The sequence below is a fragment of the Musa acuminata genome, chromosome BXJ3-1, assembly GCF_036884655.1.
Source record: "Musa acuminata AAA Group cultivar baxijiao chromosome BXJ3-1, Cavendish_Baxijiao_AAA, whole genome shotgun sequence".
Taxonomy (NCBI): domain Eukaryota; kingdom Viridiplantae; phylum Streptophyta; class Magnoliopsida; order Zingiberales; family Musaceae; genus Musa; species Musa acuminata.
Genome location: NC_088349.1, coordinates 9,704,669 through 9,729,188, shown reverse-complemented (window position 1 = coordinate 9,729,188; position 24,520 = coordinate 9,704,669). Strand labels below are relative to the sequence as shown.

The window sequence follows — 24,520 nt, the reverse complement described above, 5'->3', positions numbered from 1 at the left end:
TCTCTCTTTATTAACAGGAAACTTCATCAAACGCCACAGGCGAGAGCTTGGATTCACGGAATTGCCACTCAAGACCGTAAGCCACGGCTCACGCACCAGGAACCGTCGTGGCACGAAATTTCCAGCGACAGGAGACCGGACCGGGGCGGTCCGCTTCCCCCATCGATCACGTCCGACTCGTTCACGCGGAGACCGCTATTAGTTGATCCACACCGTCGGTTCCATAGAAGAACATGTTTAAACCGTTGATTCTAGTGTACCATCATTCTCTTCCACGGATATGAGATCGAACTCCATCAGATACCTGCAGAGTTGATGGACGGTGATCCAGTACGGGCAGGATCCAGATTGACGGTGGTGAGCCTTGGACGCTAAATTTTGAACGCCTAGAAGGATTTGAACGAGCATACCAAGTCTCTCTGTCCGTTCTATTCTTTAAATTCTGCACTCACACGACGAGGGTCGTTTATTACAGGATTCTTAGTCACTACGTGACATAATTTTCATTTTTAATCTTATATTTGTATGCTTAATTCTCAAGCATATTATTTGGTCGCAGTCCGTCAACGGAACGAGGATGCTTCTCCGATCTTCCGGTTTAAATGGCTTTCCTGTGTTCGGCGTACACGTGGTTAGAAATATCGAAAATAAGGAACTCGGGTGCTGGAATATTCGTGCTTCGCGAAAGATGATGGATATTTTGTACGCGTTGCTTGAGATTAAAGAAACAGTATGTATTCCTACAGATTAGAGATTGAAAGTGATCCTTCCTGAAGAACATTGACTCCAGATTGAAAGCCGTACCCCCACGAAACCTGGCTCGGTCATAACCTCTTCTTGAAGAACAATCAAGCGGGAGGTCGAACACGCGCTCCTTCAACGTTGAACCCACATGGATCAATCAATAGGGAATGGACCATTCGGTCCCAGCCATCTTTCCAGACCAACTTTGGTGGGTCTAATGTGCAATAGGTGGCTCATTTTGCTGTGTCACTCCCACCGTCACCGGCTCGTCTCATCTCCGTACCAAATGGAGGTGAAGCGTAAGACGTGGTCACGTGGTCGTCTCGGGGAGGGCTGCGCTCATGTCATAGGCTGGTTTGGCTTCACGGCGAGCTCTTAAAAGCGTCTCTTGGGAACAATGTTGGGTTGGCCTCTCGACCACATCGATTCTCCCACACGTCTCCCACCTGGTATGCTTTTCTGAAAGGTAAAGCGCGGAGGCACTTCGGTTCCGCACTCTCTTTCTCGGTCCCCCCTCCACTTCGATCTCGAAATTTTGATCACTCTTGTTTGTGTTTTGGTTTCGATTTGGTGATTTCTTTCAGTGTTTGTGGGTTTTGGATCTCGATCTCTGAAGGAACGCGTGAGGATTTTTGTTGGTTTCCGTTTGGGGCTTGCAATGGAGGAATGGAGGCGCTTATTGAAGTAGATCTAGGGTTTTAGATGAGACGATCGCGCCATGGCGATGCGGGGGGTCGATTTCAAGTGGTGAGTTGGATCTTTTGCTTGCTGGAAGTACCATCTGTTTTTATTGGATTTGTTCTTCGTATTTGATCATCTGCAGGTACGATGGGTTCTTCTTGTCCATGCTGGCCACGAGCGTGTATCCTTGTGCCTAGTTCGAGCGATTTATGCTGTGATTTATTCTTGAATTAGTAGAGTTACTTGTGTTTCTTGACGGAATTTTGTCAGAATAATTGTCTCGATCAACTGGAAGCGCTACCATCTATGCACACATCCCTTGCACATATGGATTGTGGTGAGTTTTAGACAACATTATAATTTTTCATCTTTCAGAGACCAGTGTAACGTTTGCAAATGAATATAAAGGACGCCTGATTCCAGGTTGACTATACCACTGTCTTCATATTTCGGCTGCTAATGTTTGTGGACAATGGACTTGCAGCAGGAATGGGTTTGTAAGCACCAAAGCCTGTACTGTTTGTCAAACATATTTTCTGGTTCTTTTGAATGAACATCATGATCGTCTGAGTTTCCTAATTATGATATTACTACAATTTCTATTGATTGCCAATGATTTTAATAATACTACTTATATCTTTCCAAGTGTAGGTATGTGGTATTTCAAGTAGAAACACATGGCCAAGCATAGTATGTTCTTTATTCTTTCAATTGAACAGGACTTCTCTGCAAGACAGACATAGTTTCTCTTTCTTGGGTATATGCAATGGATGCAGTTCAAAACACTAAATTACTGAAACTTTTTCATATATGGCTCAAAGACCCAGTGGACGTTCATTTTCAATTTATGATAGGATGTGGTCTAGTATAGATACTCTGGTTGCTTCTGAGCATGCAATTATTATGAAACTGGTTATACATTTAACATCTTCATGCTTGGAAAATATTTATGTCAGATAGCTTCTTCATGTATTATGTGCTTTCAGAGATCTTGGATCACAACAAAGATATGCTCGTTTTTGTGGGAGGGTTGTGGTCCTTTCAGTCCTCATTCTACTTCTTTATCCTTTTCTCTGGGTTTGGACGGTGATTGGCACATTGTGGTTCACTAGTTCAAGAAGCTGCGTGAGTTTTTCCTTGAATGTTAATGCTTATATGGGTAGTTCAAGATATAATGTGAGCACCAGCTACTGATTTCTGCTCTATATTTTCTGATTGCTGCAGTTACCAGAGGAAGGCCAAAAATGGGGCTTTCTTATTTGGTTGCTCTTCAGCTATTGTGGGCTAGTATGCATAGCATGTATGTCTGCAGGGAAGGTTGGTGATCTTCTATGCATGCTGAATTGGCTTCCTGAATAATGACTTCATTTCTTTTGTGTGTGTATCAGACCAATGTTTATAGTTATATTATGTTCTACCTGTTGATAGTATACCTATTGTTAGATGAAATACCAATGGTATGCAGATGCGTGTGGTTTTTTTTAATTAATTGTTACTTGGAAGTCATTCTTAGTTTATTTAGGTACAATTTCAGGTTGATGGTAAGAAAATGCTTGATGCCTAATTGTTAGTTGGCTAGTCTTTGACAGAAAATAAGCTTCATTTTTTTAACCTGTGGAGATGGGCATCTGCTTGTCGAAAAAGGTGAACTTGGCTATGACACCTAACAGTATCCTTATTAATAATCGTAAGGCAGATACCATTGCAAGCCATGACACAAATTTTAACTCTCTGAAACATTTGATTCCTAGTAATGTTCTTTTTAAATCATCTGTTTTGTTCTCTTGAAAACATCTTGATGATTTCCTGTATTTATTTTCTGTTTTTAGCATGATATCACTTCAAACAGAATGGAGATAAGCACTTGTTACATTCTCTCTTGAATTTCCTATGTTGGGCAACATCCTTTCTCATGTTTCCTTTTAAAAATTTACTCTTACGATTGATCATGCCTGCCATTTCCCAAATCATAAATTACCTTTATATGTGATGTTGTTTTCATGAATGATTATAGTGCATTGATTTTTGTGTCATTTGTCTGGTCTTTCATTTTTCATGTCTTGTCTGCAGGATGTGATTAAGATGGGTTTTGATGCATTCATGTTTGGTCCTTCGGTATCCATAACTGAAATTTGATGTTTATTGCAGTGGCTGACACGAAGACATGCCCACCTACTGCGTGCACAACAAGGAATTCCAATATCAGAATATGGGGTAAGTATAACTGGTAACATGCCTAGCACCTTAGGTATTTTTCAGGGCTTTCTGTTTCTTCTGTTTACCATTTCATGATACTACTTTCCTGGTGAAACAAGACTTGGTACAGATGCATGAGCCTATGAGGTAAAACCCTTATGCACTAAAAATGAAATAAGTGGTTTAAGAAGGTACAATTAATTTATTATTAGGAACCCTTAAAACCATGATGTCTGTATTTAAATATGAGAAAAGTAGTTTCTGGTGCTAGTTTCCTTTTCAAGTCATATCCAGTATGCTTTCCGTAATGTGGTTATGTGAATTATGTGATTTAAGTAACATGTGTACAATTTTAGTATCTTCAGATGTAGTATTGTTATTTTGTCAGCCAGGTTATTTATTGATTACGAGTCTTTTGGTTCTGACCAGCCCCTTCAAATATCAACAATCTGTGCGCTTGAAACTACATGACATCTTTTTATGATTAAATGATTGTATTGCCATATTAGCAACTTTCACGTGTGAGTAATATTGTAGGGTAAATTAATCTCATTTTAGTTGATTTCTGTGACTATATTTTATCATTGTATATTATATTAATAAATGGATTTATCCCTCTAGCAACTGACTATCTATTAATAAAGTTTTTTACATTGGTGACTCAAAGATTGCGTGCGCTTAGGGTAAATGGATAGATGATTATGGAAACATGTTTATCAAAACTAAGGTACCTCTTGCTGCATTAAAAGTTTTAGTAATATACATGGGTTTATTTATCCCTCTTGCATATAACCATCTATTAAATACACATTTTGGCTTACACTTTTTGAATTTGCTTAGAATCACACAGCAATTGTATCTTGGACTTTAATCATAGTTATCCTCACTCTTCTAACTTGACATTACTGGCTTGTGCTTATGCATTTTTCTGTATGATTATAGACTTAATTAAGTTAGTAACATCATGATATGAATTGCGACTGGATTGAGTTTCATATGTCATCTATTATGGCATGTGATTTCATACTATATCTCAAGTTTTGAGCCTTAACAAAAACGTCAAGTCTTAAGGGGAAGATATTATGAGATCTCTTTGTCTCACATTAGAATTAGGAGGATCTAATATTTTAGTATAAGGTAGGTTTTAAAAGAACGAGTCTTATGTTGTGGCAAACTTGCTTAAAATTAATGTCTTTCTTCTCTTTCCTGTTTATCTAAAATACACATGAATTTGTAACATTTTAATTGTTCAGGTTCTGGTTGACATGATACGTGTGCCTGATTGGGCATTTGAAGCTGCTGGTCAGGAAATGAGAGGGATGGGCCAAGATACTGCATATCATCCAGGACTTTACTTGACAGCAGCCCAGGTACTCTTATCAAAATGGCAAAGAAAGAAATATCCTTTTTCATCTTAATTGTCATAAACACTGTCATCTTTCTAGCTCATAATTGTCGAGATAAGGACTCACCATGTTGATGGACCACTTTTTAAATACTATTTTGTGACTGGAAAACTGCGTTGCATCTAACATAATGGAGTCTCGATACTGCAGAAGTATCATTCTTCCCATTGGGCATCTCTCTTTCCAGAATCAAATGGTAGACTGTAACTGGATAATGAATACTTGCCCTCTTTTAGACCAAGTACTAGAGCAAGCATTCAGGTACTAGAATGCTCCAGGACAAAAGAGAGATATAGCTGGTATCTATCTTGATGTTTATGGTAGAATTTATTGAAGTCTACCATAGGAAATTGGAGTTGTTAATTGGTAAAGATTAACAGTTATTAATTGTAATTTTAATGAGTAATTGAGAGTGGATGGATATGGTCCTACAAATTGATAATTTAATTCCTGATGTTTGTTCAAATATCGATGTAAAAACAAGAAAATTTTGGATGGGCTGCAGGTGCTCTGGAGGTTTTTTTTTTTTTTGCTACTTATGACAGTGCTTCTAATTGCCATGGTGTTTCTAAGCTTCTGCAAAATCTCTTGTAGAGAGAAGCAGTGGAGGCACTTATTCAAGAACTTCCAAAGTTTCGGTTGAAGGGTGTCCCAACTGACTGCAGTGAATGTCCTATCTGCCTTGAAGAATTTCGAGTTGGAAATGAGGTAAAAATGATCAAAACAGAAACCATTGTTGTCATCACAGTGTCTGTGGTATTAAACTGAAAGCGAATGTCTGTTTTACCTTAGTGATTATGACTCAAAGACAAACTCCAAATTATTTATTTCACCTGAAAAACAAATGGAAATGAGGGCACCGATGTTTCCATGTTAACAGTTCTTTTTAGCAGCATTTGTATTAAACATCACTAGGATGCATGGAAGTTTCGTTTATTAGCCTAAAGTTCGAAAATTTGCATTCATGCAGGTCCGAGGCCTGCCTTGTGCTCACAACTTCCATGTCGAGTGCATCGACCAGTGGTTGCGGTTGAATGTGAAGTGCCCCAGATGCCGGTGCTCTGTGTTTCCCAACCTTGACCTGAGTGCACTCTCCAACCTCCAAGCGGATTCAGAGCGCCCTTCTCCCAGCGAAGTGACAACAGCCACTCGGTATGTGCGATCCCAACCTGCAGGTCAGAGTTATCTCCTGCGGTTGCAGGGGCTGCTTCGCCCGGTACGGGGTGAGAACGCTGGTGGTGGCAGCAGTGTTGACAGTTTTGGGGACGTTGAGAGCGGAGTGCACATGGTCGTCTCTCAGGTTCCTCCAAATATAATCGTCCCAGTCGTGTCCTGCAACGTCGAACGAGTACCGAGTACCTGATCGTGAGTAACATTTTTATTTATTTATTTTTGGATATAAACTTAGGATGTCGATTTTTCTTAGCTCCTGAATCAAAGGACCTTTTGTGGTTTTTCATCAGACTCTCCCGTGTGTTCCTCTAGTGTTGAGCGCAGCACAGAGAGGCCACTCACGAGTTTAGAAGCAACATTAATGCAAGCTTTTATTATCATGTAACGCACAAAGTCTACTTCAATGGCCTTATGAGTTCCGTGTGATTTTTCAGTATAGTATATATTCTATTTGTGGTGGGTGCGAGCCTCCAATTTTGTTTTATCTTAGAACCAGTGATCCGTCTGTGATTCGGCAAGGTGATCGGCATGTCCAATTTCTTCGAACTTGCCATAGTGTTGGGGAGGGTGAATCAAAAGATATATTAAAAAATTGAGATAAAATTAATATTTAAATTTTATTTATTTTTATGAAAAAATTAAAATTTTTAATATTTATAAGGTTATCAAATTATTCTCAATCAATTATAAATTTTCACTCAACTATAATTTTCCTTCTTCATTTTTTATATTTCAATTTCTTGTCTATTTCTTCAATCAAAACTTCGACACTTAATATATTTTTATAAAAATAAATTTTAATTCACTAAGGAATTTTGATTTATTTAAGATTTTATCAATTAATTTAAATATAATTATGGCTCTTAAAAATACTTATTAACCTCAATAATCCCTTGATGAATATTTTTTTCACTTTGTGCCTCGTTTAGAAGATGAAGCATAAACTGAATTTGTTTATGATCCATCCACCTGATTCTAATAAACCCAGAGACTCGCATCTCACCATCTTACCACCAGAAATATTTTTTTCTTGTTCAAACTTAACTTACTAGTCATCTTATCATTCAATGATTCAAAATAATTTTTTTTTGAAAGCAACACAATCAGAATCTAAATTATGGAATATCTTCATCACCATCCATCATAAAGATCATTGACCTCTTCTTTCTTTTTTTTTTCTCAGATAGTTTTATCTTATATGTCTGTATTCTTTATATATATAATATTAAACATTATCCAAAGACCTAACTCTTGATATTGACCTAAGATCTACTCCTATCAGAATATTCTTCTCATTGATCTACTCCTATCAGATTTATCTTTTTTCTTATTAGCATAAGATATTAAAAATATTTTAACTTATTCTAAGGTTACTATATTATTTATAGTAAGTAATCATCTCCACGGAGTTATCATAATGAGTGAGTGAATGATGTAAAAAGCAACAATGCCTTGTCTTCTTTATCAATCTACACATTAACTTTTTTTAGATGATCGAATATTTCTTTGAATTTGTTTAGATGCTCAACAAAGTCTTCTCATTCGTTCATCTATAATTTTCACTTTAGATATAATTTGTTGGCTAAGATTTTTGCTAAATAAGTTTTTTTTTAACTTATTCCAAATAATTTCGATGGAGTCATCATCAATAATATTATTGATAATATTATCCACAATGCAAAGACAAATAATATTTATGCACTTTACCTAAGCTCCTCCAAATCTCAGTAGCTCATCTTTTCTGGTTTGCTTTTCTGTCCCTTTAACATTTTTAGTAGGTTTTATTGAACAAAAGATCCTTCATCCTCTTCTATCATAAGATAAAACTATGTTTTTCATCAAATTTCTCTATTGTAAAGCTAGTAGAAACAACTAACGACATCTTTATTGAATCTCTAATCATTAGATTTTTTAGACTCTAATATCACTTTATTGGGGAGGGAGAAGAGACTTCCAAGATGAAAAGAAAATATTCAAAGATCAATCGTCAAAAGAACATACCAGAAAGTCAATGCAAGAGTAACATGGTTCGATAATGGTTCATGAGAGCTTAAATCGTCATTCTCCCGTTTGCATTATTATCATGTTCACGTTTAGAAGAGAGATATCGTTGATTATATGAATTAATTTTTGTTTCAATGTGAAATCCATTGGTATCCAAAATCTCTTGTCTAAGACGAAATCCCTCTAATGATCATGAAAGCATAGCGTTTAAAACCCATATATATTCAATTAGTAAGGTTCTAACAAAAACATACCTTCAAAGATGCTTTATATAATCTTATTCTTGTGCCATTTTCAAAGCTGATGTGGCATGCAATCGAATATATTGATTGGCAACATCAGAAATTTTGATCTATCTAATCAAGTAAGGATTTACAATGAATATTATCACCGGACATGAATCTGATTCAGCCTGTTAAACCAAATAGAATGCAAGATCATGTGAAACAGATCGTACTTTCTAGGCTTTACATTCCACAGGAAATGCTTCTGCAACTTCTTTACATTCATCTGCATCGTCGTATATTTTCCGAGGCTGATTCCGAGTAGAATGTCCTTCAACTTCGGTATGTCCTTCTCTGCCACCACCACAGAGAACGCGCTCCAGTCGAGCACTCGTTCGAATGGCAGCACGAAATTGTCGGCGATGACCACCGGAACGCACTCGTAATAGATGGCCTCCACGATCCTCGGGCTGTTCACCTCGTAACCCATGGGGCAGATGCAGAACTTGCTTGATTTCATATGTTCGACATATGACATTTTGCTTGCAATCTCCTGAGGCAGGGCTTCGTATATCCTCATGTCTCGGTCTCTCCCTCTCCAGTGTCGAAGAAGGATGGGTCTAACGCGGCCGTGCATGTGTCCAGCAAAGAAGGCCAGAATAGACCTCTTCGAAGCAGGTTTTCCTCCGATGCCTCTCTGAGGCCTCTTGGGAGCTCTGATGTATGTCTCCGGAAGAGACACATCTTTTCCGCGGATAAAAATGCCTTCGGAAACATCTGCGTTGCATACAGCTTTGATCGCGTTCTTCCGCAGTTCATCATGCATCCTGGTCGTGTAAGTTGCCTACACACACAAAGAAGTAAATCAAGGCCAAGCAACAGATACAGACTAGAAAGGCTGCAAGTAGTTCATCAGACAAGTTATTTCTATCCTGCCAAGATCTCGGATAACAAGAATTCATCGAAAAGGAGAGATCAAATAATAACAGAGTACAGAGGGCATACCCAATCATGGCAACCAACAAGAAAATGATCTGCTCCTCTTGTCCTGTTCCAGAAGGGATATTTAGCTGAGATCATGTTCACGTAGTCCCTCAGAAATATTGACAATGGTCTTGAAGTATGCGAATCAGGAACATAGAGATGAGCTCTAAGCTGCCTCGAGCTATAAGCCATATAGAACAAGTGAGCCTTTTCTGGATCCTTTACGACGAACTGCTTGTTTTGCTCCATTAATCTCATAAACCATCCTTCGGAAGCATAAATGCCTCCAAGCTCTGGTGTGTGGAAAAGAGGTTTCGGTCCATCCTTGTAGATGTACACCTTTAAAATTCTTTCCATCATCTCATAGCTCCTGCAAGCATTTGATTCTGAAACCTATCACGACACTGTCTTCGAAAGTAAATAACATTCAAGTTGAACCATAATTTAAAAAAAAAAGGTATAGTTATAGGACTAATATGTATCGTAAACCTATGAGAAACTTTTGGAGAGAACAATTCTCCAAACAAGTCCTAATGACCAATGTTCGCTCGTTTGAACCATAGCCAACGCGCATCTTACTTCACGACCGAACAAACAATTTAGTCCAAAACAAAGTGAATTCTGTAGTTATCTAGCGAAACCTGACCGAGCGGAAGGCCATGCAATTGCCAAAATGAATCCAGCACATTTCTAAACCATAGTGTCCACCGCAGGACCAAAACATCTTATCGAGTCATCACCGGTAGAACCAGCTCTTTCGGGGTAGACGACTGAAAACAACATGGTTACGAGTGCACATGACAAACTTGCCAAAAGTTACAGCTTCTGGAGCAAAGATTTCTAATATGATGGAAAGGAAGGTGGATTTTGTGGCAAGAACTACTCTCATTCTTCAAAGTTCTACACATATATCATGAACTGTAGAAAGTGAATTAGACATGTAAACAGCCATTCAACTAGCGTGCCAGCGTACTGCTCGTAACTCCGAGGATCGAGAGGGACGACAACTGATCTAGTAATAAGAAAACGAACTAGTAAAAAAGTTAAATCTCCATTATGTGATGAGCATCACAAGATAATAAGATATTTTCTCCGTTCTCACCTCTTAAAGATTGAAACATTCAGGAACAGCGGAGCATGAAGCTCAGGGTCGTTCAAACCAGCAGGCGCACTAGCGATCTCCCTCATAGCGTACATAAGCTGCCGGTCCGTCTGGATTAGCAAAACATAGAGAGTTAAATGGGGCTCAATTCCAATACTAAAATGAAAGGAAAAAAAGAGGGAAAAATAATCTTTTCTCAGATCAAGAGCAAAGGAAGATGCAAGCTGGAACTTTACCTCTCTCCAGAAAACACTGCTTGCTTTCACTTCCGCAGCATTAGAAGTCTCTATTGGGGAAGGAAAAGGCACACTGGTAGTTGGTGGAGGCCGCTAGAATCAAAACAAAAGTGTCGAACTCTTATCTTAAACACATTCCAACTTCAGTTGGATCCCAAGAAAAAGCCTGAAATCTGAGTTACCTTGGTGTCGGCGAAATTAACAACTGGACTTGGAGGATGTGCCAGTGGAGGAGAAAGCGAAGTCGTAACAGGGGCAAAACCGGGGCTTGGAGTAAGAGCGGGCTACAAAGTATGAACAAGAGATCAATAACCTGTCCGCCATGCAAATAGTGACGAACATTATATTACCTCAGGCTCTAAAGGCGGCATCTTTGGGTCATATTCACCTGCATATACCTCCAAGTCATCGGCATCTTTGACCGGAGAAGGAGGAGGAGCAAAGAAAGCAGCGGTTGCGGTTGGAACAGGGGATCCTATCAAAGTATCCACGTCCTGAGATAAAGAAGCAGGAGGAAGAAGAGGAGCAAGCGGCGGAGAAGAAGCGCGAGGAGGAGGCAGAGAGGGAAGAACGAGTTCCTCGGTGGAGGAATTGGCGACGACGTCTCTGTAGGAGGCTAAGAGGGAGGAAGGGGCCGAGAACCAGAAGGAGACGCCGAAGTTGGACGAGAAGGATGCAAAGAGCGCCGCCGCCGACGTCACGAGGGCAACGAGGAGAAGCAGCTTGCTCCAGCCTCCGGCGGCTCCGCCGCACCCGAGGCAGCTGGACAGCGCCTTCTCGATATGGATCCCATTAGCCATGGGCGGTGGACGTGGGTTGGCTTCCTCCGCCGGAGATGGAAAGCACAGGAGCGGCAGGTGGGTAGAGAGACGGCCGACAAGTTCGAACTGGATAGTAGAAACAATGAGAAATAATGGCGAAGGGATGAGAAGGGAAGGGGATTGGTGACAGCGGCGGCGAACGAACAAGCATGCTCGTCACATGGTTTTGGCAACAGCGACGTTACATTATGACGTCTCTCAGCAGGGATTAGAAAAGGATAGGCACGTGTACAACTCAAATAGCATGTGGGTGTACGTGAGACGAGAGATCCCGTACAGTTCGGTATACGCACTCGCGGGGAAGATGCATACCCCCACATGCTACAGTGCGTTGAATCAAAGGGTTACCTTCGGTGGCAATTATGCCGTGAGACGCGGGCAGTAACCACGTTCTGATGCATTCTTTACCGGCAACTGTTCGTCTTTTGTGTCGGTGACAACATGGGACGTGCGACCACGACAAGTGACGGAAGCAACAGTTGACCTTTGATGTTGTCGGTGCGACCGTTTTAGGGAAGGCGCCCTCTTCAACCTATTTCTCGTAGTAACCACAATACATTAAAAAATGACAACTATTACTCGTGAAACGCAAAAGACCTTTTTTAAGTAGACTCACAAGATCCATTCTGACAGCTATCTTAAGATTACCAAAGACCATCAGAGGAGGTGGTAACAATGGATGATTCCGTCAGGATGACGGCTGATTGGGAAAATATTAGAATGTCAACTACTAGCAAAAACAAGGTATAAGCACAATAGATAATCAACAACACAAATTTGTAAGGCAACCTACCAGAGATCTGCCCCCATAAACTTCATCCTTTGGGGACTGGCCTCTGGGCTCCGGTGGTCAGGTTGGTGAGTGAGCCACAAACGGACGGGGGAAGTCAACCTGAGATCGGGTGAAGAAAGTGCGCACGGCAAATTACCGGAAAGAAGGAAATGTCTCTTTTCGTTTCTCTCTATCATTCAGGAAATAACACCGGAAGTCAGCTTTTACAGGCGAAATTTAACTATCCCCAAGACCATAAGCAAGGCTGATACTTCCACTTGGCTCTTCTGCTGGAGTGAATCTCAAGAACTCTCACGGGCTATATCAGCAACATGTCCTGCTGCCCTTCGCTTAGCTTTCCGTGGGTACCTGAAATTTTAATTCAGCAGAATTAGGAGGGGCCAATTGCCATAAACTATGCGAAAACAAAGTCAGGGCATCACGTTTGATCCACAAATGAATCATACATCACCCAGGCACTTGATTGATAAACATATTATCTGAACAAGTTCAGAAGAATCGGTCTTACATAATTGAATAAACGAATCATACCCCTCAGAACAATAAGTATTCAATGATCATATGAAGATATCTGCTTTAGCATTTTTTTGGGGAAAAAAAAAGATCTTTGGCAGTTATAGTTTGGTGTTATAGCCTTTCCCACACTTATTTTCTTGGCACCAGAATGAATAATTCTTTTTATCATTTTTCAGTGTTTTTAAAACTCCAACAATGCCTATGATTTTTAAACAAATCCACTAAACATCATACTCAAGTTTCTCTAATCACTCACTAATCCAGCTGGTTGCAAAGGTAATAATATGATAACTATGCACATATATATAAGCATTTTCTCTCAGTTGCAAGGCTGTTATCCTTTTTAAGTTGTCCACTAAGTCAAAGAAAACTGTTAGTTAATCATGCAAAATAAAAGTAGGAAAGCATTGTAAGACTTTTATCAGCATCCAGATATTAAAGATGGAGTAAAAGGAAAGAATTTTAATCATAGGCAATACGTGAACCTTGGAGTAGTTGATTACATACCTCTATAAAACAAACACAAACTTGACTTTGCGTCTGTGTAGGATATTCTCTGACCATCATTAGAAGAGCTCTTAACATCAATCAGCAATGCAGTAGAAGTCGTGAAAGATCAATTCAGTATATCTGACAATGCCATAGAGATGTATGCTACACAACAATTTGATGAAATTTTGATGTAAAATTTGGAACTCTGGTTATGATCATCTGCTAAACTCTATAAGGACAAGTTGCAAAATCTAATATTTACTGATCGGCCGGGATTTGGTTTAGTCTGTTGAACCAAATTGAGTGAAGTATCATGTGAAAGATATCATATTTGACTGGTTTTCCATGCCAGAGGAAATGCTTTTGCAACTTCTTTACATTCATCTGCATAGTGACATATTCACTCTGTGGAATTCTTAGTAGTATATCCTTCAAATTAGCTATATCCTTCTCTGCTATAACAACTGAAAAGGCATGCCAGTCGAGCACTTCTTCAAATGGCAGAACAAAATTGTCTGCTATTACAACCGGAACACATTCATAGTAGATAGCTTCCACGATCCTTGGGCTGTTTACTTCATAACCCATGGGACAGATACAGAATTTACTTGATTTCATGTGTTCAGCATATGACATCTTTTTTGCAACTCCTTTTGGGAGAGGGCCATATATTTTTATGTTTTCATCCCTCCCACTCCAGTATTGCAAGAGGATTGGTCGGACACGACCATGCATTTGCCCAGCAAAGAACGCAAGAATAGTTCTTTGAGAAGCAGGCTTTCCTCCAATATCTCTCAGCGGCCTTCTGGGATTTCTGATACTCGTCTCTGGAAGAGAGACATCTTTTCCACGGATAAATACACCTTCAGAAACATCTGCATTGCATAAAGCTTTGATGGTGTTCTGGCGCAATTCTTGATGCCATTTTGTTGTGTAAGGCCCCTAGATATTATTACATGCTAAGTACTACGAAAGGTATCAGGTGAAAAAGTAGAATTACTGACAAAGAGCTGACAAGAAATAAAGATTTCAAGGGAAAGAATGTAGACTTAATAATATAATGAATGACAATCTGATTATTTCATGTAATGTAAGCACCTTCAAAGCTAAATAAGATCTTATCACAAAGCCATTTTGTTCAACTCTGCACCTGAGAAATCCTGGTATCAGAAAGGCATGTTGAATATCACAACTTCTATCAGAAAGAAAAATGATGATGCCTTTTGATCAAAAAGTTCTAAGTTATCTAGGATGTTAATGAGTAATATATTCCTGCATTTCCAATATCAAGGAGAGTGTGAAGAGCAAGAATCAAGAAATAACACGCTCAAGACAATTGAACCTTTTGATAAGGCATGGTTAGAATTAATGAGCAAAACAGTGGTTTGAAAATTAGGATGACTCTCGAGGGTTTGATGTTCAAAGGATAAGCATGAATAGGGTTAGTGAAAGAACAGAGAACACTGAGTGGAGCTTTCAGATTGACAAGGCTGAAAATGAGCTTTGAAATACAGAAATGAAAAAAGAATCAAGTCACAACACTTCTCTAAGCTAACCGTATGAAAGAGAACAGCTATGAAATTGTGAAGCAACACTAATATGAGCTTTAAAAAAGACATGGTTCCTTGACTAAATCATTGAGTTTCGTTCCTTTTCTAATCCACTTTACCTAATTTCTACAGACTCTACAACGAATGAAGAAGTTATAAGTGCTCTAAAGAAAAGAAAATTATTTGCAACCAACATTATGCACAATTCCTATTTGCCAAGGAATGTTATTAAGAAAACAGGCCTTAGTACACTAGTAAGATAGTAAGATTGCTCCTTTGTAATTCAGGAGATAGGGTTCGAATCTCAAAAAGAGTAAATTGTGTACATTGACCCTCCCCAGACCCCACCAATCAATAAATGTCATATAGATATCATTTACCATATTCTCATCAACTGCAGGAAAGAGAATGATAAGAAATACCAGGAACATCTGTTTCGTAACTAGAGACCCACAAATGACACTGTTAACATTAAAAAAATCTCTTCTAGACCAACATCAATAAGCGAAAGATAAAGAACAGTCAGGAGTATGATGAACATACCCAGTCATGGCAAGCAACTAGAAAATGATCTGCTCCTCTTGATCGATTCCAGAAAGGATACTTGACAGAAATCTCATTAACATAATTCCTCAAAAATATCATTAATGGCTGGATATTGTGTGAGTTAAGCACGTAAAGAGCCTGCTCTAGCCTGCGTGCACTGTATGGCAGGTAAAACAAATGGGCTTTGTTTGGATCCTTCACAACAAAATTTTTGTTTTCATGCATTAATTTCATAAACCATCCTTCGGAAGCATATATTCCTTTGAGCTCTGGCCTGTGGAAAATGGGTCTTGATCCATCCTTGTAGATGTAAACCTTAAGTATACTCTCCATAAGTTCATAACTCCTGGAAATATTTAATGATTAAATATATGAGTAAAGGAAAAGAAATATCAGAGTAATACTATGATGAGAAATAACATTTATTGAACTTCAGTCCAAGTATCCAAAGGCCTGAAAAGCAAGCTATTTATATGAAAAATTCATGACACTAAAGATTAGGAAACAAGATACATGCACAAGTGCCATGTAATTCTGCAGCAGACAGGTTCTTCTTGAGGTAATATCAAGATATACCTCTTTTAATTCCACAAAAATGTACATGTAAAAAACAGTTAGGCAGGGAGACAAGACAAGTGAACTCTAAAATAGCAGTTGGCCACACAGCATGGGTGATGGTTACTTGACTAACACCTCAGTCAGTCAACAATCAATGACCCGCCTGACTTTCTTTTTTCTTGACACAGATTTCTAAGCCAACTTTCACCACCTGACTATCTTGAAATTTTTTTTCCTTTGCTTCACAATACACAAGCTGGATTCTGAAGAAAATTTCACAATTGATTTCAATTTCTTTACAAAGATAATTTCATTGTCACAGCAGTAAGAACAGTTATTACATTGATCAAACAAACAGATAGATCAAAGCTTTGCAAAACATTAGTATGACAAGCATCAGTCTGATAAAAAATAGATCATTGTTGATGACCCAATATGAGATTCAGATAAGCCAGAGGATACTAAGGTATCATGAACTTTCAAAATGTAGTAACTGATCTCCAAGCATTTTCCCAAGTACTCTTTTTAATTTTAAGACAAAAATGTCTTAAATCAGAAGCAAAATGAGCATGGTAACAAGCACTGAGCTCATGGACCACCAACTAGAGGCTAACCACCAAAATGAAAATTGCGCAACATCTCAAAAACAAGAGATAACACATCTCGCTGAAAGATGCATAACCGGTTTTGTATTATCTAAGAACTTCTCATAGCCATTCCCCATTCTAGATTAGAAGGAAACTAAATTCCTAAGTGTTGGATCAGAATCAAGGCTCATTCAGAAGCTAGCTAATATGCTACAGAAAAGGGCCTAAGCTAAATTACAAATCTCAAATCCTATTAACCAAAATCACAGGAAGCATAATCCAATTAAGCAAGGTCACAATGAGCATATCCACCACACTGTCACTCCAATAACCATCTTATGCACTGCAAGAAGCTACTACACGAATTACAAAGAAAACACTATAGTAGAATCAAGCTGTTCGTTCATATTCCAAAATTCTTATGCACACTAGATCAACCACAATGAATAAGAAGTATGGCACCAAGAATTACTTCAGAGTCTCACCTCTTGAAGACCGAAACATTCTGGAACAGAGGAGCATAAAGTTCAGGATCATCATAGACAAAAGGGGCATGATCAATCTCACCCTTGGCATAGATGAGCTGTTGATCGGTGAGTGTCAAAGGAACAGTCACCTATAGGGTTCAAAAACCATCAAGACCTGGTCCTTTATGAGGAATCTTCTCTCTCTAAATCAGGAAAACCAAAAAAGAATGAGAAAACTATATACCAGTGGTTGTAAAGGAAGCATCTTTGGCTCCGGACTAACATATTGCACTTGGGTAGCATCATAATTCCCAAGCGGAGAGGGAAGGGGCTCAACAAAAAGAGGCGGAACGTCGGTATCAGTGGAATTTGCTGCCTTCAAAGAAGAAAAACAGCAATTAGCGAAAAGAAAATCAAGAAACTACCAGAAGATTAAAGAATTCTGAACAGAAGACATACCACCTCCGTCCACAAGGGAGCCGCCTTTAAATCAGGACTACTGTAATCAGAATCTGTATCGTCTAAGTCCCCATTTGGAGATGGGGAAGGCGCCACGAGTGGAGACAGAACAACAGTAGCAGCGGAATTCGGCTTCGACACAAATCCCGTCGCATGCGAGGCCTCCCGCGAAGGAGGCGGACGAGAAGGCGAGAGGTCGGCCGTTCGACGGGATGAGGGAACGGCGTAAGGGTCGGCGAACCCGATGGAGGTGCCGAAGGGTCGGGAAAAGGCGAGGAACACCGCAGCCGCCGCGGAGGTCAAGAGGGCAGCAAGGAGAGACCGCCGCCGCCGCAAACGCCGCCATCCCGCTGCCGATCCGCCACCGCACTCGCTGCGTCGCATCGCGGACCTCGTCGTATGTGCCATCGCCTTCATGGACGGCAGTGGAACGGCGCCCCCCGCCGCCTCCGCCGGAGGATTAGGAGGCGAGGAGACGGGAGGAGTAGGTCGCTGGACTTGGGCGATGTCGACGTGGTCAATTCGGGTCAAGAAGATTGGGCAACCGACGCCGCAATTAGTAGGCGGTTTGTCCTAATTACCTTTTTATCCCCAATATGATTCAGGATTTATCGGACTCAGAGCGGTGAACCTACAGGAATAATAATTTAAATGAGGGTAGTATTGGTAATTCAAGAATTCGAAGCCATTGTGTCGGGGTGGGGGAGGGGGCGCCGATGCGTCTATACAGCTAAGCATGACAAGTCGAGACAGCCAGGATTCACAAGCACATTGGTTCAGACCCAACCCAGCACAAAGGTAAGGTCCGATGAGTCGCTGTGTGTTGGAAAGAGATTTTAACCCTTGTTAAGTTCATAATAGTCACTATAAATAAAAATATCTTCTTCTTAGGATATGATATTAATAAGATACATGTTGATTATTCAAACGAGAGAGGAGTAAATTTGTGTTAGGTTATGGTACTGGGGGAGTAAATAATCCAAGTTGAGATGAATTATATTGGAGGTACGTCTTTTAGCTAGTTTAGATTTAGAAGATTCGATCAAATATCGAGCATATAAGACAATTAGTTAGGAAATGAGAGAGTCATGATAGTATAATTATCAATCTTTTTTATAGTGTAATATAATATGGTCCTTGGGTTGAGTTCATGATTAATGTAAACATCGATAATTTTTTTTAATATAAATTAATTATTATAAATAATATATTATTTTTATTTAATTATTGACTTTTTTATTTGTGTAGTATGGTTAAGGAAATAGTTAAATTTGATTTTCTTAATAATATGAATAAATTAAAAAATTATCAATTAATTAATTATTAATTTATTTATTTTCTAATGAGTGATGTAATTTTTAAAAAGTAAATAGTTTATATTCTATTTTTGTGTGTGTATCATAAGATATAAATATTATATTTTTATCTTTTATGTGTGAAAATAAAATAAAAATTAAATTATTAATTATTAATTATTTTTCGAGAAGAACTCATCTCCTCCTCTCTCATTCCTCACTATATTGGGAGGATTGATGAGAGGATTTTTTTAAAAGAAGACCCTTAAAGCAAAGTAGGATATTATATTTTTAAATTATTAAAAAGTAACTTAAATCCATGAATTAAAGAATTTAAATTTATGATTTTAAATTTAAAACTAATTAAATCACAAAGGCAAGCTTAAATAAGTCATTGTGTGTTGGAAAGAGATTTAACCTTTGTTAAGTACATAATAGTCACTATAAATAAAAATATCAGTGATGTTTCGAGTCTTTTTGAACAGTTTTTTCGAATGGAACCACTAAACAAATTATTAAATATTTTAAATAAATACTTGATATATGATATATCTTTTCCATGGAATTCGATGATGTTATGATATATACCATACTAAGTTATTAATTATATTAAAAATATAATTAATATACGATATATCTTCTCCCTAGGATTTGATAATATTAAGATACATATTAGTTATACAATGTGGTGGGAGATTCGAAGTCAATTAAGATTCACTTTAAAGTTCATCTTAGGTTATAGTATCGGGAGAGTAAATAATCCAGGCTAAGATCCTATAAGAACTGTATTGGAGGTCAGGCCAACAATATTTATCTAATTTTTAAGTTAGTTTAAGTTTAGAAACTTTGATCTAATTTGTTTAAGAGAGCTCAAGAGAGTTACGATAGTATAATCATCAACCTTTTTATAGTGTAATACATGACCATTGGGTTGAGTTCATGATTAATATCAGAATGATTATATATACTGTTTGACCATAAAGTCAAGTATCGAACCCATAGAATATAGAGTAATGACTTATCAATTCAGCTACCCATTGATGCAATGTGGCTGATAATCTGAAGCCAACTCAATCTTTTTGTTTGCACTATATTGTCTGCCTCATCGTTCTAACCCTACATGATGATCTGAAATGTCAATTAGGTATTAGCTATGTGGAGCTAATCTATTAGTTATTGTCCATGTGTTATGTTCCCTTGGAATATGTTGTCAACCATTTTAGATGTCTTATTTGTTGCCTCGTGACCATCCGAGCATGTTGTTATCGTAGGGTGTTTCATAATTTATTTAATTATGCTTTTATTATAGAACACTTGGTAGACGTTTCAGTCACAATCATTATTGTTGGGCTCTTCATGAACAATCATGTTCGATTGATTCGATCATGCCATTGCATGTCTTTATAGAGATAATGTTTCATTCATCAAATTATCCACCATGTTAGATCTCTTATTTATTACCATATGGCTATTCATATATGTCGTTACACACTTCATGACTAATTCAGTTGCATAATCATTGTAAGGCACTTCATGCTTTATACTTCGATCACTTCATGCTCGTTTCAAAACTAAACTTAATCCATTTTTAAGTCTCATCTCTATCGAGAGAATGAACAATCTAGAATTATGTTGGGAGCGTTTTCGATAAGATCCTTCTTATTCTTTAACTTAATTTGGATTCAAGAGATTCGATTAAAGTACTAATCTTATAAAATAATTAGTCTAAGAGAACTCAAGAAAATCATGATACTGTACATGATGATCTTTTAATAGTGTGATATGTTACCGTTAGATAAAGATCGTAGTAGTTAATATCGATTGAACCCAAGTAATAACTAATCAACTCAAACTTTCCCACTGATGCTACGTGGCCGACTCCTTGGAGTCGACTTATCTCCTTATTCGCACTAGACCGTCTGTCTCATAGAATCCGACCAACCGGAGTCAGAGAGGAGCCAAAATAAGTGTCGATCGTGCAGATCTAACGGGTCGGTTATTCTCCACGAGTCATATTCCCATATTAAAGTAATAAATTGCATCATGTGGTTTATAACCAAAAAATGTTAGATTTGCACGATGATGACAGCGCCCGAAACAATCGAGGGAGGTAAAGAATCAATGCTTCCCTCTTCTCTCTTCCCTCTCCCTATAAACTTATCGTGTCAACTTTATTCCCCTATTAACTTTTTCTTCTTTTGGCCTCACAACAACTATTCGATCCGATCAACCCGTCCCCTTGATTTTTATCTGCATTCTAACGCCTTTAAAGAGGTCCAGGCCCGATGTTGTCGCCCTCCACCGTACCCCTCCTTCTCAGTTTTGCGGCCGCCGCCGTCACCGGGGCGGCGGCTTTCCTCGCCCTACGGCGGTTCAGCCGGGAAGAGACCGTTGCTTCGCTTCGCCAAGACGTCCGCGACGCCGTCCTGCTCCTCCGGGAACCCCCGACGGTCCTCGTCACGGGTTTCCGGGCCCACGGCAAGAGCTCATTCATCAACACGGCGTGCCGAGCCCTCGCTGCCGAGGCCGGGCCGATGCTCCTCCGGGCGGAGACCTCCCCGCCGGTTACCCACAGCGCCACCTTCGACCGCTGCGTCATCCGGGCGGCGGTTGCGGCTGGCGGGAGCGAGGACGAGAAGGAAGAAGAGGAGGCAACGTGTGCAGAGGTGGCATTGGTGGACGCGCCTGCCCTGCCCGAGCCAGGACAGCTGACGCGGGCTGACGTGGAGGAGGCGCTGTCCGGGGTGCCACCGCCTGAATGCGTGGCCTTGGTGCTCCGCTGCGGTGGGCCGCCGAAAGACCGACACGCGGCTGTAAAAAAACTGGCTGACGTTACCACCGCCATCCGCCAACGAGGTATCCTTCTTGTAGAATGCCTTTCCTTCACTCCGTCGTCCGATTCCCTCGCACTTGAAATGGGTCCTTCAATTTGGAATCCGTCTCTCATGTTTTGCTGATGAATCTGTAGCCAAGACAGATGCGAACCTTCTTAAGAAATGACGCTACAAGTTTTCATCACTTACAGGCTTGCAGTTTGTGGTTGTATTGACGCACAAGAAGCGGATAAAGAGCATGAGGAAAGCGGAGGAGCTACGGCGGGAGATCGCCTTCAGAGCTCGGACCGATTGCGTATACCTCATCGAGAACTACACAGCCGGCAGCATGCTCAATATCCGACGCCCTTGGGCTACCAAGAACAACCTCGAGACACATTACACAGTGCTAATGATAGTAAGGCAGTGCGTGGAGTTCGCCAAGTTGCGCCGGAGCCATTCGGTGGTTCGGGCAACAAACGGTGGCGGTGGCGGCAGCACTAGGCTGCTCCACTGTTGATGGTTTTTGGCCTTAGTGGTGAGTCAGAAATTTTTTTCTCTTATTTTTTTTTTACTTTATTTAATATATTTTAAATAATTGAGACTTATATTATTGTATTAACTAACTTCACATAGAACCTAGTAAAGAATATTGTCATGCAATAACAGGACCACTGTTATGAAAAAAATGTTATTGATATTTCGATCAATTCAATTCAACATGGTTTTAATGTGTATGTAAAGGATTGGCTGATATACCTCTAACATGAAAATAATAATCTTCTTTTGAGATATTATGATGAGCCGTAAAACGTATCCCTCGTAATTATATTAAAATTAAAATTTTATATTTGATTGTAAAGTGATAAAATATTCTTTAAAATATTCTTGGAGAGATTATCTTTAACCATCTCAATTTGATCTTTTATCCACAAATGTAAAGGTGAAGATAACAAATCTATAACTGTTTGTTGGTTATAGATTTTGTCTCCTTCTAACTTTGATGTTACGCAAAGGACACATGTCGAATGATAATTAGTTGATGATATTCTCCTTATCATTTGTTCCCTTAAAAAGTACTTCTAAAGTTCTTTAAGAGTAGGAGTGCTGACCAATATATTTTAGGCATGCCAAAAAAAGGGTCAAAGAGCTCATCCTCCTCGCCTCAAGCAATGTGAGGGTTGGGTCGCTCGACCTACCCATCTTGAGCAGAGAGGTGGCCAACGATTGACCTCTCCACCTCGAGCAAAGGGTAAGGTTGATGCCCACCTTACCCATCTTAGGTAAAGAGGGGGTCGACGCTCAATCTCTCCACCTTAGGTTAGCCTCGAAGGGGTCCATTTTTTTGACCTGACCTAACTCATGCCTTTGAGGGCTCTCTTTAACTGGTCAGGTTTTTCTAACTATCATACTTTGGGAACCTCTGTCTTTACACCCCGAGCACATTTTACCTTGTGTCTACCACCATAATGAGTCTTTTCTCACATGGGTCGGGTTTTCCCAACTCATATGTCTCGAGCATGTTTTGTTTTATGCCTCCCATCATTGTAGATTTTTTCTCACATGGGTTTTTTAATTCTTGACTTATGCACCTCAAGCATATTTTACATTGTACCTCCCGTCGTGATGAGTTTTTTTTTTTCATGAGGGTCGAGTTTTCCTAATTCATATGTCTTAGGCATGTTTTATCTTGTGTCTTTCATCATGGTGAGTTTCTTATCACGTGAGTCAAAGTTTTTTCATCTCATGTATCTAATGCATATTTTGCCTTATGCCTCTCACTATGGCGGGTTTTTTCTTACGTAAGTCAGGTTTTCCTGACTTGCATGTCACGAGCATGTTTTGCTTTGTGCCTCCTGTAGTGTTGGGTTTCTTCATACTTTATGAGGTAGTCATTGTATATCGAACATCCTCATGCCTTCCGACGTGTCCCTGAATTTTATCATGTGTTAAGTCGACACTACCACCATCAATCTCTTTACCTATAATCGTGTTGTATGTTGAGGGGATATTCACTACCATGAACTTAGTCAAATTATTTTGGAGCAAGACTTGTCTTTGACTGTGACATATAAATTCATAGTCCTAAGAGGAGAGATAAAGTTGTCGGTAAACCCTATTAGTAAAGAAGTCATTGGAGTAAGCCGTTAGTTGATAGTCTAAGTTTTCAAAAAGTATCAAAGTAAAAGATATCAGTAAAGCTACCTATGTCAATTATAATCCTCGTCATCCAAGCGTTAATCATCCTCAAAGAGACCACTAAAGCATCATCATGATTTAGGTTGAGGTATTTTGTTTCTTTCTCCTTGAAAGTTATTTTTAGGTTATCCTCCATCCTTAGGTGCTTTTAGTGGTAGTTCGGTTATAAGCCTTACAAGCCAAGTTATCTCCTCTTGAGATAAGTCTACTAATGATGACATCAATTTATCTTTTTAACAAATCTTAAGGTCAGGGTGAGGGTTCTTGGTGCTTTAAAATGAACCACTTAAGATATCCTCGATGTATGAGCTCTTCAATATGCTTTTTCAAGTCACAATAATCTTCAATGTCATAGTTGTAATCTTGGTGGAGCTAGCAATACTTGGACTTGTCTCTTTTCGTCAATGAGGTATACATTAAGTAAGGGTTTTAAAAGAGCACATTCTCTTTTATCTAGAGAAAAACTTCAGTTCTAATTATTTTTAGGAGGATTTGTAACACCCCTGATTAAACCTACATCAGAAGTGGGAAGGACTATGATTGAAATATAAGAGTCTAATAAGTATATTACTATAAATATTTGCTTAAATATTTTGGTAATTGGTTTGGGCCAAACGAAATTGATAGGTCAATTACCCCATTAGGCATTGGTTGTGACATTTAGTATCCGAGTC

The 24,520-nt window shown here is 39.2% G+C and overlaps 4 protein-coding genes across 8 annotated transcripts; 2 read left to right on the top strand and 2 right to left on the bottom strand.

The window, feature by feature from the left end:
* The first annotated feature begins 1,049 nt into the window (after nt 1-1,049).
* On the top strand, nt 1,050-6,633 carry LOC135629629 (E3 ubiquitin-protein ligase SIS3-like). 2 transcript variants are annotated; one of them, XM_065137296.1, is made up of 12 exons: nt 1,050-1,210; nt 1,329-1,491; nt 1,568-1,606; nt 1,696-1,762; nt 1,849-1,922; nt 2,412-2,550; nt 2,650-2,742; nt 3,574-3,639; nt 4,875-4,991; nt 5,622-5,735; nt 5,998-6,392; nt 6,491-6,633. In XM_065137296.1, the coding sequence occupies exons 2-11, from the start codon at nt 1,463-1,465 to the stop codon at nt 6,388-6,390; spliced, it is 1,131 nt and encodes a 376-aa protein (XP_064993368.1). In that variant the 5' UTR covers nt 1,050-1,210; nt 1,329-1,462; the 3' UTR covers nt 6,391-6,392; nt 6,491-6,633. The 2 variants fall into 2 exon arrangements, with proteins under 2 accessions (XP_064993368.1, XP_064993369.1); XM_065137297.1 differs by having other exon boundaries at nt 1,067-1,210; nt 1,361-1,491; nt 5,998-6,633.
* Nucleotides 6,634-8,588: 1,955 nt separating this feature from the next.
* Nucleotides 8,589-12,501, bottom strand: LOC103992525 (probable glycosyltransferase At5g03795). 3 transcript variants are annotated; one of them, XM_065137056.1, is made up of 8 exons: nt 12,365-12,501; nt 12,188-12,271; nt 11,101-12,103; nt 10,933-11,034; nt 10,751-10,843; nt 10,515-10,624; nt 9,434-9,782; nt 8,589-9,272 (listed from the first exon to the last, which is right to left on the bottom strand). In XM_065137056.1, the coding sequence occupies exons 3-8, from the start codon at nt 11,548-11,550 to the stop codon at nt 8,592-8,594; spliced, it is 1,785 nt and encodes a 594-aa protein (XP_064993128.1). In that variant the 5' UTR covers nt 11,551-12,103; nt 12,188-12,271; nt 12,365-12,501; the 3' UTR covers nt 8,589-8,591. The 3 variants fall into 3 exon arrangements, with proteins under 3 accessions (XP_064993128.1, XP_064993129.1, XP_064993130.1); XM_065137057.1 differs by lacking the exon at nt 12,188-12,271 and having other exon boundaries at nt 12,365-12,493; XM_065137058.1 differs by lacking the exons at nt 12,188-12,271; nt 12,365-12,501 and having other exon boundaries at nt 11,139-11,316.
* Nucleotides 12,502-12,506: 5 nt separating this feature from the next.
* Nucleotides 12,507-18,055, bottom strand: LOC135629543 (probable glycosyltransferase At5g03795). 2 transcript variants are annotated; one of them, XM_065137059.1, is made up of 6 exons: nt 17,540-18,055; nt 17,325-17,456; nt 17,099-17,229; nt 15,466-15,814; nt 13,388-14,314; nt 12,507-12,712 (listed from the first exon to the last, which is right to left on the bottom strand). In XM_065137059.1, the coding sequence occupies exons 1-5, from the start codon at nt 17,954-17,956 to the stop codon at nt 13,631-13,633; spliced, it is 1,713 nt and encodes a 570-aa protein (XP_064993131.1). In that variant the 5' UTR covers nt 17,957-18,055; the 3' UTR covers nt 12,507-12,712; nt 13,388-13,630. The 2 variants fall into 2 exon arrangements, with proteins under 2 accessions (XP_064993131.1, XP_064993132.1); XM_065137060.1 differs by having other exon boundaries at nt 17,543-18,055.
* A 3,009-nt stretch (nt 18,056-21,064) lies between these two features.
* On the top strand, nt 21,065-22,343 carry LOC135628732 (uncharacterized). Its single transcript, XM_065135585.1, has 2 exons — nt 21,065-21,690; nt 21,860-22,343. Exons 1-2 carry the CDS (start codon nt 21,120-21,122, stop codon nt 22,165-22,167), a joined length of 879 nt encoding a protein of 292 aa, XP_064991657.1. The 5' UTR covers nt 21,065-21,119; the 3' UTR covers nt 22,168-22,343.
* The last annotated feature ends 2,177 nt before the right edge of the window (nt 22,344-24,520 follow it).